General features: G+C 41.8%; 1 protein-coding gene across 2 annotated transcripts in view; it reads left to right on the plus strand.

Moving 5' to 3' along the window:
• OLFM2 (olfactomedin 2) overlaps positions 1-17,242 on the plus strand; it is a 522,305-nt gene that overhangs the window by 398,688 nt on the left and 106,375 nt on the right. For both annotated transcript variants that reach the window (XM_073622529.1, XM_073622530.1), the window contains exon 3: positions 180-332. In XM_073622529.1, coding sequence (XP_073478630.1) covers positions 180-332 — 153 coding nt within the window. The remainder of the gene's footprint in view (positions 1-179; positions 333-17,242) is intronic.

The raw sequence follows: 17,242 nt of genomic DNA on the forward strand, positions 1-17,242 counted from the left end.
TAGATAGATAGATAGATAGATAGATAGATAGATAGATAGATAGATAGATAGATAGATAGATAGATAGATAGATAGATAGATAGATAGATAGATAGAAAATTTCAGAGGTATTCAAACTGCCACAATTTCTTCCCAGGAAACAAATGAACAAAGGACCTGATTGTTTGTATCATTTACAGGTACAGAATATCTCCCAGTCCATGGAGGTCCTTGACCTACGAACATTTCGAGATCTGCAGTATGTGCGTAACACTGAGTCGTTAATGAAGGTCCTGGACACCAAGCTGAGGGCCACCGACAGCCAGAGAAGTATTAATGCTAAAAGCTTTCAGGTACCGTAAAATGAACAGCACATTATCTGGGATTATCCAACAGGGTCTAGACTCTAGAGTGTTTACAATCATCGACAGAAAGGAAAGCACTTCTGTGTAGCAGAGCTTTTATGCAAGAAATTAAAACTCCTGCAATGTGAGCTTCACAACTTTGAAACAATTTTTTTATGCTTTTCGCTGAGAGTGGAGAGACTGGCTAATTGCTGGCATGCTCTACTATCCTCTTCCACTTACTAATAGTTGTATTGTTTGGATGAATTTAGTTTCCTGTCTTGTAGTCTTGCCAAAATGGAACTGATTGGGCAAGCATATAGGTTCAGTAATATTGAGCTGGGGTTTCTATGGCTTCCTTGTACGGTAGGAACACATTTCTGTGAGCTAAGGATCATGTGTCATACTTAGAGATCCATTTATAATAAATTTGTTGTGCGAATACCTCAAGCAGCCATCACAAATATTAGACACAATGTGTGTAATGTTTATTTCCAATTATCGTCAGGTTCATAATATCTCCATCAGGAAAATAGCATATAATGGCCACTGGATGGAGTTGACGGTCATAGGAAATAAAAATAGTACACACATTATGACATATTTGCGGCAGCTGTGCAAATGTGAACAGCAAGAATAGACCCCAAAGTGTACCATGGTGCCTCATTGATTGGTGAAAGGTAGCTGTTCTAAAGAACATGGTTTATTGTGTCACATCTTTTCACATCTAACAACATCAGCTTCCTTTGGCATCTCAGAGCTTTTCAGGGACCGGTGCTGGAAGACTTCCTGCTGCTAGATGCTGTGGTCGAAAGTCTGAAAAGGGGCCCAGTAGTTACTTTATGGCCACTATGTGTTACTGACAATGAATCCCACTTTGATCAATGTCTGAATAGGGAAGTATACACACTCAGGGCCATTAGCTCAATATATCCTATTAGTACTGGTTCAGGAGACAATTTCCCCTAATGCCTCTCATTCCCTGGTGTAGACTTATGTGCACAAGCCATGGCCAAATCTTTGGTTCAGGCAAATGGCATTTGCAAGGCTTCCAGTCAACTGTGGGAAATGTATGTGTACACCTGTATTCATAAATGTATACTGCTGGTAAAACCTTTTTTGTATCTTCACCTTCAGATTCACTAATCCACAGGAGGGAAACATTAGTGATGGTCGAGAGCCTTGGGTTGGACTAGATGTTTACTCTGTTTATATTTTATAACTCTCAGCATGTACAGTACCATGGGAGATTCCTGCTGTAGGCTTATACTTTGAACTGTGTTACTTTGGGGTTGATTTGCTAAAGACTTAGAGCATGCTCAAACAGAAAATAATATTTTACTTAGCTTAGTGAATGTGATAAAAGCAAGCAAGCAAGACAAATTAAAATAAATAAATAAATAAATAAATGTTTGATGTAAATCAGCAAAGCTTTAGCTCGTTCCCTAAGCTAAGGGAAGATTTCCTACTTGAGAGAAATACTCAAAAGAAGTCTCTGACCTTTTTGAGGAGTCGCGCCACACCAAAATCCGTGGTGCTGTGGCAACCATGCTTATCAGCACATGAAAATACGTGCATTGGCAGGTGCATGGTGGTGCCTTTAAGAGTGAATGGAACCCCATTTGCCTACAAAAAGGGTAGTACATAACTGTGCTTTGCAGGAAAGCTTGTGATTTTGTTCGTGTTCCCTAGACACACAAGTTTGAACATACCCTAAGAGGCTGAAGATATGCTTAGAGTAATATTTGGGGGTGTTTTCCCAGCAGGTGCCGCATACAGCCTGGCATACAAGTGCGTGGCTGCATGTGGCTATACTCTTGTAAGCGCTGAGTATTCTATGCAAAATTCCAAGTTCAGGAAATGCTTGAATAAATGCAGCTGCACAGAGATATCAGGGTATCCAAGAGTATGGCCACGTACAGCCATTCATTTGTATAGCAGGCTGTATTCATCATCTGTGGCTCCAGAATTTTATGCTGGGCATACTCTCAGCCCCTCATCATCCATTGAACTTAGTACAATATTGGTTTATTTAAATTAAGTGCAGCCAGATTTACCAGTCTTATGGTTGTGACTAGGAAAAAAATCAGAACCATTAAAAAAAAAAATAGGAATACTGGCTCCCATAGATATTTAGCCAACTCCAAATGACAAATGTGATCCTGAAACATCGGGGCTCATTGAAAAAGCAATGGTATGACCAAATTAAAGTGGAGGTCCGCCGAAAAAAAAAAATTAAAAGCCAGCAGCTACAAATACGACAGCTGCTGACTTTTAATATATGAACACTTACCTGTCCAGGGAGCCCGCGATGTCGGCAGCCGAAGCCGATCTGTCTGTCGGCTGCTGCCGCCGCCATCCTCGATAAGGGAATCAGGAAGTGAAGCCGTGCGGCTTCACTTCCTGGTTCCCTACTGCACATGCGCGAGTCGCACTGCACATCCTGACTGGTCCCTGCTGTGTTCTGGGAACTGTGTGTCTCCCAGAATACAGCAGGGGGAGGACAGAGTAGGTGCCGGAAGTGGAGTAGGTCACCGCGAATGCCGTGGTGATCTATACCAGGAAGTGGGAGCAAATACCTGTATTAGACAGGTATCTGCTACCTCGTCCTCCCTGAAAGGTGTCAAATGTGACACCGGAGGGGGGGAGGAATCTAAAAAGTGGAAGTTCCATTTTTGGGTGAAACTCCACTTTAAAAACAGCCACTGCACATTTAAAGAAAAGTGTTTTACAAATGTGCTATGCACTTTCATATTCTGAAGCCAGTGGAGCACAGTAAAAATGAAAAGCCAGAAAGAGAGCCTTGTTATGTGACCTGTCAAAATCACATAACTACCACTTTTCCAATCACAGAACTTTCTCTGCTCCTTGGAGCTTTGCCAGCCACACCTGTGCAGTCTAATGAAGATTGCATAGCGATATCTGCTCTCTGTTATAAATGGAACCCTAAAGCCTTGAACACACGATCAGATTGTTGGCCAACAAAGCGTCAGACTTTTGTCCGAAGGGCGTGTGCCAGGAACTTGTCTTACAAACGTACACAATTGTTGGCCAACAAACACCACCATAGTGACGTACTAAGAGGAATTTCAGCTCTTGAGCACCACCCTTTGGGCACCTTCTGCTAATGTCGTGTTTGGTGAGCATTGATTCTGAGCATGCGTGTTTGTACTTTCAAATTTTGTGTGACGGACTTGTGTACAGACGATAGGAAAATCTGACAACAGACCATTGTCCCCCGAAAATTTACTAGCTAGCCATCCAACATTTGTTGGCCGAAAGTTGGACAACAATTGTCTGATGGAGCGTACTAAAGGTCGGATTTTAGGCCAACAGTCTGTCATCACACAATTCCCTGCCGAAAATCCGATCGTGTGTACGAGGCTTTAGAGTTTCTAAACATGTAGACCTTGAGTTTACTTTACTAAAACTGGGGAGTGCAAAATCTGGTGCAGTTGTGCAAGGTAGACAATCTTAACTTTTAACTTCAGCTTGTTCAATTAAGCTTTGACATAAAAAAAAACTTGGAAGTTGATTAGTTTCTCTGTGGAACTGCACCAGATTTTACACTCTCCAGTTTTAGTAAATCAACCCCCGTGTCTCTATGTCAGTGTAAATGCAGAATTGTCATGCTTCTCTGCCTACTTCCATGATGTGTTAGTACTCTACAAATCCTATTGACTTCAGTAGGAAATTCTCTGACTCTCAGATGTATAGATGGATGGAAAGGCAAAGGTTTCCAAAGGTAAATAAGGAATATTACATTTATAAAGCTAATTTGTAGCAGCTTAGGACAATGTTTCTCAACCTTTTTTCAATCAAGGCACCCTTTAAAATTTCTGGACAATCTTGAGGCACCCTTTAAAAATTATTGACAGTCTCGAGTCACCCTATTCTAAAATGTAAAAACTATTCTAATAGCCCAAATAAGACATCCAGCCTTAGAGGTGATTTATTCTTCCAAAGCAAATACTTTTTTGCAAACTGGTACTGACTAGTATTTCAATGTTTCTCCATCACTCAGCTAATGTGACCCCACCGCTGATGGAGAGGGGCAGGGGAGGATCAAACCAGAATGCTATGCAGGCGACTGACATCCTCCTTATCAACTGAGGACGCCAATGGTTGTTAGGACACCGGCAGCTAGAACGTTGCAATGGTGCACAATGAAAACCTGTGAATTAGTGTAACTAAAAGGTAGGCTTCATCCACATGCTGACTTGTATACAATTTTTTGGCAATTTTTAGGTATTTTGTCAAGGCATCCCAAAAGAAAACTCAAGGCACCCCAGAGTGCCTGGGCACCCTGGTTGAAAAAGGCTGGCTTAGGGTGTGGAAAATGTGTGTATTGAGTAGTGCATGGGAAGGAAAAGAAGTAAACACATTGAATCTCCTATAGGAAGCAATGGGCAAATAACCAATAAGATCAATGATTTACTGTCCCCAAGGGCCAAACATCACAGTGAGAGTCTGGCCCAGCAAATACATTTTGGACATGTTCTAAATACATCTATTGTACTAGAGAACTGGATTCCCATGGAGGACTGGGAAACCCAAATATGTTGTAAGTATCTGTTAATGTGTTGAAGGTTCTAACTAGAACAAACTACCTGCCATTCAAATATGCAGTGAAGGAGCACCAAACCAATCATTTACTGCAAATAAAAGCACAATTTTACAATGCAGACTACTTTCCACCTGAAGGCAGTAGTCTAGGGTGAAGTCTTATTATCTTATAATGCGTACTGCAAACAGATAACGCCATGCTATTACACTGCAACATCTGATATATTTACATTTTTGTTCTCTACATTTTTTAAAAAATAGGATTTTCAGAACTTCTCCCTGACCTCACAGTGTCCCTACACCCACTCAAGACATCCTGCCACAGCTGAGATACTTAATCAATTTTCAGGATTATTAAATTTGTGCAGCTCCAGCAGGACTGGATCTGGCTGCATTTCATGATTTAGAGTAAGGAAGCAGCTGGCAGCTTAACAGCTATGAATCCTTAATGTGCAGACAGCACTAGGGGATACAGGATGCACACAGAACTAAACAACCAGTGCAGGTAGCTGTGCGTCTTTACAGGTCCTGTAGATGTCCATTGTGGCTGTATGGCAAGTAGAAATTTGAAATTTGAACTGATAACATTTAACCAGGAGTTTAACAATCTTTATCTGGACTTCCATTACAGAGGAGAGGATATTTGTATATCTGTGGTGAATTATCTGAGCAAAAAAAACAATTGACAAGCTTAATGACCAGTAGTAATTCAGCTGGACTTGTTCTGTAATGTTGCAGATGTTTTGCTGCTTATCCAAAGAGCTTCTTCAGCTTTGATAGGAACCTACCCAAGCATTTATAGCCAGACAAAGAACTCCACTCCATTCCCCACTCCAATCCCACAGAAGTAAGGCTCAAGGTGGTGGGCCTCAATTACACACCATAGAATATGTCAAAGTAAATGTTAATTGTCCAAGAACATAATGGGTAATCACCATGTTCTGATTAGATAATCCAAACCAAGAAAACTTGAACAGATATGAATTGTTTGAGTTACATGACAGATGGTACAAGCTATCAAACTGGTAAGGTATAGATGTAAAACTAACATTATATATGGATGACAAATAATGTCAAAGGCACTCCTACTGAGAGATGGCTGTTGCAGTTTGACCTAGAGCTCCGCTTTCATGCCTTTTACGAACCAGTTGTCCTCTCTTTCCAAAGTGTTCACCTCACTGTCCTCATAAGAATATTCTCTCTGTTTAAAGTGAACCTTTGCCTAGGGTACAGGATGCCAGGGATGGATCCTGGAACACAGGTATATATTACCACTGTTTGGGTTGTATTCCCTTTAAGGGGGATGACAAGAGTACAGTTTTGGAGTACTCAAGGATTCTCACCAATGTAGGGAGAGGGGTTCTGGGGTGATCCAGCAAAAGGGGAAAATTGCCTTACAGTTTTTCCAGGATTATTAAGTCCTGGTATGGGACCCGGATTTTGGAGGCTCTCAGAGATTTTGGGTGGGAAATAGCCTGCAACTCTAACTACGGGGGCTGTTGTCCTGATTGGGTTAACCCTGTTAACACAGTAGAGCAGGCTGTGTGAGGACTGTGTGCTGTCTGTTACTGAGACATGACTGAGCTGTGGAGACCTTCTCTTTCGGTCAGCTGATGCAGGCGTAGTCTTTAAACCCTGTATGGGACACGGGTTATGCTGGCAGCATGCCATACCTTTAGTCCATGGATTATTTACTTTTACTTATGCTAAAGGAAGCTTTGCCTGTTTTGCAGCAATAACAACTATTAGCTTATACCCATAGGCGTGCGCAGCCTATTGCATTAGGGTGTGCACCCCAGAGCTCAAACACACGTGTGTGTGTGTATACAGTACATATATATATATATATATATATATATATATATATATATAATTTTTTTTTTTTTTTTTTTTTTTTTCACAAAAGTGAGTACACCCCTCACATTTTTGTAAATATTTTATTCTATTTCATGTGACAACACTGAAGAAATTACACTTTGCTACCATGTAAAGTAGTAAGTGTACAGCTTGTATAACAGTGTAAATTTACTGCCCCCTCAAAATAACTCAACGCACAGCCATTCATGTCTAAACCACTGGCAACAAAAGTGAGTACACCCCTAAATGAAAATGTCCAAATTGGGCCCAATTAGCCATTTTCCCTCTCCGGTGTCATGTGTCTCGTTAGTGTTACAAGGTCTCAGGTGTGAATAGGGAGCAGAAAGAAGTTGAGTGCACGTGCTCAGCGTCATATCCAGAGGTTGTCTTTGGGAAATAGACGTATGAGTGCTGCCAGCATTGCTGCAGAGGTTGAAGGGGTGGGGGGTCAGCCTTTCAGTGCTCAGACCATACGTCGCACGCTGCATCAAATTGGTCTGTATGTCTGTCATCTCAGAAGGAAGCTCCTTTTAAAGATGATGCACAAGAAGCCCGCAAACAGTTTGCTGAAGACAAGCAGACTAAGGACATGGATTACTGGAACCATGTCCTGTGATCTGATGAGACCAAGATAAACTTATTTGGTTCAGATGGTGTCAAGCGTGTGTGGTGGCAACCAGGTGAGGAGTACAAAGACAAGTGTGTCTTTCCTACAGTCAAGCATGGTGGTGGGAGTGTCATGGTCTGGGGCTGCATTAGTGCTGCCGGCACTGGAGAGCTACAGTTCATTGAGGGAACCATGAATGCCAACATGTACTGTGATATAATGAAGCAGAGCATGATCCCCTCCCTTCGGAGACTGGGTCACAGGGCAGTATTCCAACATATTAATGACCCCAAACACACCTCCAAGACAACCACTGCCTTGCTAAAGAAGCTGAGGGTAAAAGTGATGGACTGGCCAAGCATGTCTGCAGACCTAAACCCTATTGAGCATCTGCGGGGCATCCTCAAACAGCAGGGGGAGGGGCACAAGGTTGCTAACATCCAGCAACTCAGTGGCAACCTGTGAAGCTCTGGTGAACTCCATGCCCAAGAGGCAGCGCTGGAAAATTATGGTGGCCACACAAAATATTGACACTTTGGCCCCAATTTGGACATTTTCACTTAGGGGTGTACTCACATTTGTTGCCAGCGGTTTAGACATTAATGTCTGTGTGTTGAGTTATTTTGAGGGGACAGCAAATTTACACTGTTATACAAGCTGTACACTCACTACTTTACATTGTAGAAAAGTGTAATTTCTTCAGTGTTGTCACATAAAAAGTTATAATAAAATATTTACATAAATGTGAGGGTGTACTCACTTTTGTGATATACTGTGTATATGTATATATATATATATATATATATAATATATATATATTTATCACAGCGCTCCTTCAGTGTCACCTACAACTCTGTCTCCTCCTCTCCATTGCCCCTTCCAGTGGGGGTCCCCCAAGGCTCGGTTCTTGGACCCCTTCTCTTCTCTATCTACACCTCCTCCCTCGGTCACTTAATAACTGCCCACGGCTTTCAATACCACTTATACGCTGATGACACCCAAATCTATCTGTCTACTCCTCACCTCACTCCTTCAGTCTCCTCTCGCATTACTAACTTACTAACTGACATATCAGCATGGATGTCGCACCACTTCCTTAAACTAAATTTCTCTAAAACTGAGCTATTAATATTCCCCCCCGCCCGTGCCCCCCTCCATGAGTTTTCCATCAAAATCAACAATGCAACCATCAGGCCCTCCCCTCACGCCTGGGTAATAGGTGTAATCCTAGACTCTGACTTGTCATTTCAGCCCCAAGTCCAATTGTTGTCAAAAGTTTGTAGAATTCACCTCCATACCATCTCTAAAATTTGCCCCTTTTTAACAAATGAAACCACCAAGCTCCTCATTCACTCCCTTGTTATCTCTCACCTTGACTATTGCAACTCCCTTCTCATTGGCTTACCTCTCCATAGGCTATCCCCTCTTCAGTCTATCATGAATGCTGCTGCCAGACCTATCCACCTTACCAACCGCTCAGTGTCTGCCAACCCTCTCCTCCAATCCCTACACTGGCTCCCAATCACCCAGCAAATTAAATTCAAAATACTAACTACAACATACAAAGCCATTCACAACTCTGACCCAAGCTACATCACTAATCTTGTCTCCAAATATCACCCAAATAGACCTCTCTGCTCTTCTCAAGACCTCCTGCTTTCAAGCTCTCTCATCTCCTCCTCTCATGCTCGTCTCCAGAATTTCTCCAGAGCCTCTCCCATCCTCTGGAACTCGCTACCTCCATCTATCCGGCTATCCCCTACTCTTGCTACCTTCAGGCGATCCCTGAAAACTCATCTTTTCAGGAAAGCCTATCACGTCTCCAACTAATCTCCTACCACTTCCACCAGCTCATTCCCCACAGTTACAACCTTTTGTACCACCTGTCCCACCCTATTAGATTGTAAGCTCTTCTGAGCAGGGCCCTCTTAATCCTCTTGTATTTTATTGTATTATAACTGTATTGTCTCCCTTTTATATCATAAAGCGCTGCGTAAACTGTTGGCGCTATATAAATCCTGTATAATAATAATAATAATAATAATAATAATAATATATATATATATATATATATATATATATACAGAGAAGCACACATTCTTATGGCAGAGCCGGGACAGTGAAATAGAAGTCCGGTAGCACTTCATTAATGCAGAACAGCCAGAGGGAAACATTTTACCATCCCCCTGCCTGCACACAGAGCGATAATGCCAATGCGCACGGGGTGATTAGTTTCTGCCCAGGCACACCTGGCACACCCCCTGCGCACACCTATGCTTACACCACACGCCTGGGTGATCCCAGGCTCTGCAATAGCACACTAGACTATGAACATTAATATATTTACATATTTTTAACAAGTAGTATAGTTATACTGCAGCAGGTTGGCTCCCCTGGGCAAATCGCCGTAGCTGTACGCCAGCTGCTTTAAGAGCTGTAGGGGGCACACGCCAGAGCCAATGTGTGTGGCCGGCGGGTGCGATGCCTGCTGGCCACCCACAATCCTTCCTGACAGAGACAAAACGGAGATCTGTTAATGTAAATAGACAGATCTCCGTTCTGTCAGGGGAGGAGAGAGAGATCTCCTGTTCCTACTGTTTAGGAACAGTGATCGGTCTCGTCCTCCAGGCAGTCCCATTCCCCCACAGTTAGAAACACTCCCTAGGTAACACAGTTAACCCCTTGATCGCCCCTAGTGTTAACCCCTTCCCTACCAGTGACATTTACACAGTAATCAGTGGCTATTTTTAGCTCTGATCGCTGTATAAATGTCAGTGGTCCCAAGAAAGTGTCAAAAGTGTCCAATCTGTCCGCCGCAATGTTGCAGTCCCGCTAAAAAACACAGATAACAGCCATTACTAGTAAAAAAGTAAATAAAAATGACATAAATCTATTCCCTAATTTGTAGACGCTATAACTTTTATGCAAACCAATCAATATATACGCTTATTGGGATTTTTTTTTTTAACCAAAAATATGTAAAAGAATATATATCGGCCTAAACTGAGGAAGAAATTTTTTTGGGATATTTAGTATAGCAAAAAGTGAAAAATATTGCTTTTTTTTCAAAATTGTCGCTCTTTTTTTGTTTATAGTGCAAAAAATAAAAAACACAGAGGTGATCAAATACCACCAAAAGAAAGCTCTATTTGTGGGAAAAAAAGGACGTCAATTTTGTTTAGGTAAAGTGTCGCACGACTGCGCAATTGTCAGTTAAATTGATGCAGGCCGTTTTGCAAAAATTGGCCTGGTCATTAAGGGGACAAATCCTTCCGGTACTTAAGTGGTTAAACAAGCCATTACCGACCTCTCTATCTGCATGTAGTGTGAAGTAATTCATTCTCAAAGATCAAAGATTGCAACAAAGACTGTACATGTTTTATTCTACACATTATGCATTGCACAGTGAGCCATTTAGTGCCATTCATTAAGCATCCTGCCAATGGAACACAGGGTGTGCTGCCAAAAAATGGCGCATGCACCACAACGTCACGAGTTGGGTAGCACTGCAATGTATGTCCATTAAAAAGGTGTGTTGGGATGTCATTTTAAAAATGGCACCATATCACAGTGCACATCACACATCACAGTGCATTTATTGTGTGCTGAGAAACGTGGTAAAGCACGTATTAGTGCTATAATAACTTGTTACGAACAGGCCCTAAAGTCAGGTTTCAGTTTATTTCAAACAGCTTACAAACATCTGCTGGGGAAACGGCTGTTGAGCTGCCAAGATCTTGCTGTGATTTAAAGTAGTAAGGAAACAACTGGGCCAGTGTTGTGAACTTTAAAGATAGATTTCTCCACGATGCCTATAGCTACATAAGTGAATGAGGGCTTGTTGTAAAGTACTTTCTCTGCTTAACCACTACAGCCTCGGAAAATTTGGCTGCTCAATGACCAGGCCAGGCCGTGGGATGCAGTACCCAAACAAAATTGACATCCTTTTTTTCCCACAAATAGATCTTTCTTTTGGTGGTATTTGATCGTCTCTGCGGTTTTTATTTTTTGCGCTATAAACAAAAGAAGAGTGACAATTTTGAAAAAAACACATTATCTTTTACTTTTTGCTATAAAAAATAACCCACATTTTTTATATAAAAAAAATGTTTTCCTCAGTTTCTATGTATTCTTCTACGTATTTTTGGTAAAAAAAAATCACAATAAGTGTATATTGATTGGTTTGCGCAAAAGTTATTGCGTCTACAAAATAGGGGATAGATTTATGGCATTTTTATCATTTTTATTATTATTTTTTTTACTAGTAATGGCGGCGATCTGCATTTTTTATCGGGACTGCGATATTGCGGCAGACTGATCGGACATTTTGACACATTTTTGGGAACATTGACAAGTATACAGCGATCAGTGCTATAAAAATGCACTGATTACTGTATAAATGTCACTGGCAGGGAAGGGGTTAACACTAGGGGGGCGATCAAGGGGTTAACTGTGTTCCCCCACTGTGTTCTAACTGTAGGGGGGATGAGACTGTCTAGGACGGGAGAGAGATCGGTGTTCATACTTAGTATGAACACTTGATCTGTCTTCTCTCCCCTGAGAGAACTGGGATCTGCGTGTTTACACACACACACACACACACACACACAGATCCCGGTTCTCGCTCTGTCATGATCGATCGCGGGAGCCCGGTGGTCATTGCGCCCGCCAGGCACTTGCATTGGCTCCTGGCACACGCTGCGGACGCGTGCCCCTAGTGGCCAAAAGGTAACGTCGTTTCGTCCAGCCGTGTTATTCTGCCGCAGTAAAACTGTGGCGGCTGGTCGGCAAGCGGTTAAATACTTTAATGTCCCTAGGTTAACTTTGAGGTATGATAAGAATGCTGATTCAAGCTTGCACAGTTTGTCCTCCTAGGCTAGGCCATGAACTTGTTTGTTTTGATAGCCCAAAACACAGGTTTTTACATTCCTCATTAGTCAGGACTACATTATACTAGGTTATTTTTTTACTTGTGTTTGAGTGTTGGGTCTTTTGGATGTTTCTGTTTCTCCCCGTGGTTCAATTGTTCTGTGTTTTGCTTGACCTTGTGAACGTTTTAACGAATATCCACTCTGAGCAACCACAAACTTTCAGAGCACTCCCGAGATGTCTGTCTTCTTTGATTGTAGACTTTGTTGTTGCCATCTCAGCCCGGTTTTGTGGAGTTCAAATAACTCCCAGCTTGTTACAGTCGGTAGTGGAAATCAAAATGCAGATACTAGTCTGCACGGGTAGGTTTTATATAGACTTCAATATCCAAGCCGCCCCCCCCCCAGTCCTTAACCTGTAAGGTCCATAAAGGGCTTACTTGTTATTCTTTGTCTTTCTTGTCTCATATTTCTAATTATGTCACGAGGGAGGGATGTTAAAAAGTGATCCACCTCAGGTGGTAAATACATTGGGTACACCACTGGCTAGCTGATGTTTTCAAGCATGCTGGGTTTTATTGTGACTGGCATGGCACAATTTAATTTGCATCTAAGCACTTATTAATTCTTATTATATGGGCTGTGCTAGAAAATTGATATTCTAACGTTATCCATTCAACACTGTATGTAATTAATATGAAAAAAAGATAAACAAAACCTATGCTGTGTTAATGGTGTGATGAACCCAGCTCCATTCCTTTCAATGATGCTGATTCAGTTTAGAAATGTGGAGGATTCTGAGATTTTAAAATGTAAGTGTAGGCAGATATAAAAGACTCAGTTTAATCCAGTTATTCATTACAAATACTCAAAGCTGAACTTCAGTCACAAAAACCTTAGATTAAATATTCTTTAATGGCCACAAAGGATATAAATCCACTTTCTGTGCACCAAATGCCATTGTGAACCCAGCTATTGCCTAAAAGAAGCAGTGACATCATCACTGTGCTCTACATAGCCTATGCAGAGCTGTGGGAGGGACTCACTAAAGGCTGCCTGCAGAAATTGACAGGAAGGGGCGGAGACAAGACCAGTCACCCTGTACAAGGAGAGAGAGGGCTACAGTGAGTGGTCTTTATTAGAGGAAGATGCTGCACAGAGGCAATGTTTCACTAGATTACAATGTTTCATTAGATTACGGTATAGGTCTAGAAGAAATACACAAAGTACCCCAAGGAGTTGATTTACTAATGCTGGAGAGTGCAAAATGTGGTGCAGCTCTGCATAGAAACCAATGAGCTTGCAGGTTTTATTGTCAGAGCTTAAAGTGATACTAAAGGTTCCTTTTTTTTTTTTTTAGAAATAACAAACATGTCATACTTACCTCCACTGTGCAGCTCGTTTTGCACAGAGTGGCCCCGAACCTGCTCTTCTGGGGTCCCTCTGCGGCTCTTGCGGCTCCTCCCCACATTAGATAACCCCCTAGGAGAAGCGATCTCCCAGGGGGGTTACCTTGCGGGCACGCTACTGAGTCCAGCATTTGGTGTCCATAGACGCCGAATGCAGGACTGTGCCCCGCCCCCCGGCAGATGCATCATTGGATTTGATTGACAGCAGCGGGAGCCAATGGCTGCGCTGCTATCAATCTATCCAATCAGCAGCTGAGAACCCCCTAGCCGAGAGACGAGGGTTCAGGTAAATAAATGGGGGGGGGCTGGGGGCCGGTCATTGCCAGGTGTTTTTTCACCTTAATGCATAGGATGCATTAGGGTGAAAAAACACAAACCTTTACAACCCCTTTAATCGAACAAGCTGAAGTTAGAAGCTGATTGGCTACCATGCACAGCTGCTCCAGATTTTGCAGTCTCCAGTTTTAGTAAATCAACCCCCCCCCCCCCCCCCAATCTGTCTTTGTGCTAGCTTTTTGTACATCAGCATTTAGACTGGAACAAGGAGGGTCAACACATAGTCCACAGAGCAGACTGAGCTCCCAACTGACAGTGCCGAGTGATAATTCCAGTGCTGATGTCACTGTCCTGAGCCAGTGGAGTTGGACACTTGCTTGCATATAAATACACACTTGCACCAATGATCTTTTCAGTTGTTGGTGAGGGGGCATTCATCAATATGGCAAAGATTGGTGGCATGGGAAGTGGAAAGACAAAAAAGTACTAAAGGGTAAACTCCACTTCAACTCCACTTTAGGCCCCTTTCACACATGCGGACAGTATGTCCGTATTTCATCCATCCGTTTTCGGATGAAATACGGACATACAGGCATCCCTATGGGATAGCGGGTGTCAGCGGATGTACATCCGCTAACACCCGATGTTGTCCGGCTCCGCTCTCGTCCGATTCTGCGGACGGAAGAAAATCCTATTTTTCTATCCGTCTGCAGAGCGGATCGGATGAACACGGACAGACGGTCCGTGTTCCTCCGATCCCCCATAGGGGAGAGCGGAGATCTGGCAGGGCGGTCCCTGCACAGTGTGCGGGTCCCGCCCTGTCATCTGCCTGCTCAGCTGGGGAAAACGGAGCTATCCCCGCTGAGCAGCGGATAAAAACGGGGCGGATCAACACGGATCCGTCCCGTGTGAAAGGGGCCTAAGTGGGAAAAAAATAGCAAATAAAAAAAAATATGTAGCATATACAATTGCGATAAGTTATATGGTAATTGAATGTTATTAAAAATTACCTTTCCTTTTCAATCTGCAGCGCTGTAATTTTCTGTAAAGTGCAATGCAACATGGCTACCTGGAGGTGTTCTATACACAGATAGTGTACACAACACCCCCCAGAAACATCATTTCCTGCTTGTATGATTGGCTCACTAATTTTACCAGAAGTCTGCACTAAGTTACAAGTCATATATCAGGCATCCCCTGTAACAAAAATGTCATTTTTGGTGAGTTACTCCCAATAGGAAATCACATCTAAAGGGATGCAGACCCTGTAATTTTCCTCATTAGAGCCCTGCAAGTACAGCAGCTTGATAAATATGAAACCACTCCCATTCAATTTACTTACCACATGGACACAGAAAAACACACAGGGATTTCTTAAGAATAACAAAAGGTAGGAATCTGCTACAAAGTTTCTTAAAATTCTTGTAATATACATAGATCACCCAGATGGGATGTTTTTTCCCAACAAAGGAGGAGTGACTCTTTAAAAAGAAATCTGTTAGGTGAGGCCAGATAAAAAAAAAACAATCTGTTAGGCGAGGCCAGAGTCACTTCAAGAGGCTTTTGTTCAGGTTTGAAAAATGTTTATTGCTTTTTCACCAGCACACTTTTGTCAATTAAATTGAGTATAAAAGTTACAAGATAGTAGAGTTCATGGACAGATATAAAACATAAATACAATAGTAGTATACTAGTTAAAACGCAAAACAATTTGTTCAAACAACCCTCCTATTATAAATCCCCCACAACCTAATGACAATAAGAGGCTTTTATGAGATATGAATAAAGTGTACTGCTTTGTATCTAGTATACTGAGCATAATTTTTTTCTTTCTGTATGGTAATTCAATGGCCCCTTCATTAAATCTCTATCGGCAGCATGCAGGAGCTGGATCTTTCTGTCACAAGTCCTAACTGAATTGCAAAACCACTGCTCACCCCTCTTCAGCCTTCACTCCACACCCCAAAAAACAAGACATGCAGAGAGTAATGTAATTACGGGCTGGTGGCAGCTTGGGAGCACAACAAGTTCTACTCCAGTCTAGTTCTGGTTGGGTGGACCTAGGACTATCCAGTGCCAGGGGGGTGGGTTAGCAGGGCAATAGTTAAATAGTAATGTAGACTAGGCAGGACAGCATGATTTCCCTTTTTTGTTTAAAAGAAAAGCTCATCAACATCCAGCAAATGAGGTTGTATATATTCCATATATTCATATATTTTGAGGTCAAGGATTAGGAATTTGGTGGAAATAAAAAATGAGATAATGGTAAAAGCAATCATTTAGATTTCTGCTGGAAATGGGGTTGGTTCGGGCTAAATTACGTAGCCAAGCAACATGTCAAAGTTTTTTCCCCGATTTTTTATTTCTGCGCCCCGACATTGAATTTTTAGATGTGTTTTTCATAGCTTTTTGAACATCAGTGTCTGATCTTTTTTGTTTTTGATAAATCGGGAATGGATTGATTTGGAAGGTTCCTGTCCATTTGTATTTGCTAGCCAAGGAGAAATACTAATTGACTTCCATTTGTTCTGGTTCATTTATTTTGACCTTTACTTTGCTGAACTGACAGAATGGTATCACATCATGTCAGTTTGTTAGTAATTGTTACACAAGTCCATTACCTCCTTTCCTTTCAGCTGCCTGGTTTGTACAGTAGATTAAAATTTTCCAGACACAGTTGTTGTAGTGAGCAGTGACCCAACCTTCTGCACCAAAAAGAACAGACGCTATATACAGACCTTATAAGTGTTCTACTGTTTTAACTGTAGATTGCAATAGCAAAGTAAAAACGTTGGAGATAATTTTCCTTGGCAAAGTTTATTTTAAGGTGTAAGCATTCAAAAACACTTATGTATCTATTTAAAAAGAAACCCCTTATGTTATGGATATGAGTTGAGGGGAAGGCGATTATAGTCCAACTTTTGAGAGTAGTTTGCTCATCCATAGATACAGTGAGGTGAGGACAGGAAGTTTGTTCCTGGAAGGATTACTAAGTAAGAGGAAAGGAAAAAAGCTTTGTAGCCCTCTTTTAAGGGGAAGATTATGAGAAATGACGACCCCCCAAAGAAAATAGTACACTAAACCTATAAGTTAAGAGGAGATTCCCTTCCTGGAAAATTCATCAGTAGCAATCTAATTAAAGTAATAGGTGCCGAGGAACTACTGCAGCCAGCATATAACATTAACCATAAGTAAATAGATGCATTCCAGTATGGAAATAATACAAGCCTTATAAAAGAAAAGATTAATATTAGTACATACATCCAGGGTGCAAACGGGTATTATCATTAAAAGGTCCAACAAGAGTCTTGGTGGATTTTTGTGCACATATACCTA

The sequence above is a fragment of the Aquarana catesbeiana genome, linkage group LG03 (assembly GCF_042186555.1).
Source record: "Aquarana catesbeiana isolate 2022-GZ linkage group LG03, ASM4218655v1, whole genome shotgun sequence".
NCBI classification, from domain to species: Eukaryota; Metazoa; Chordata; class Amphibia; order Anura; family Ranidae; genus Aquarana; species Aquarana catesbeiana.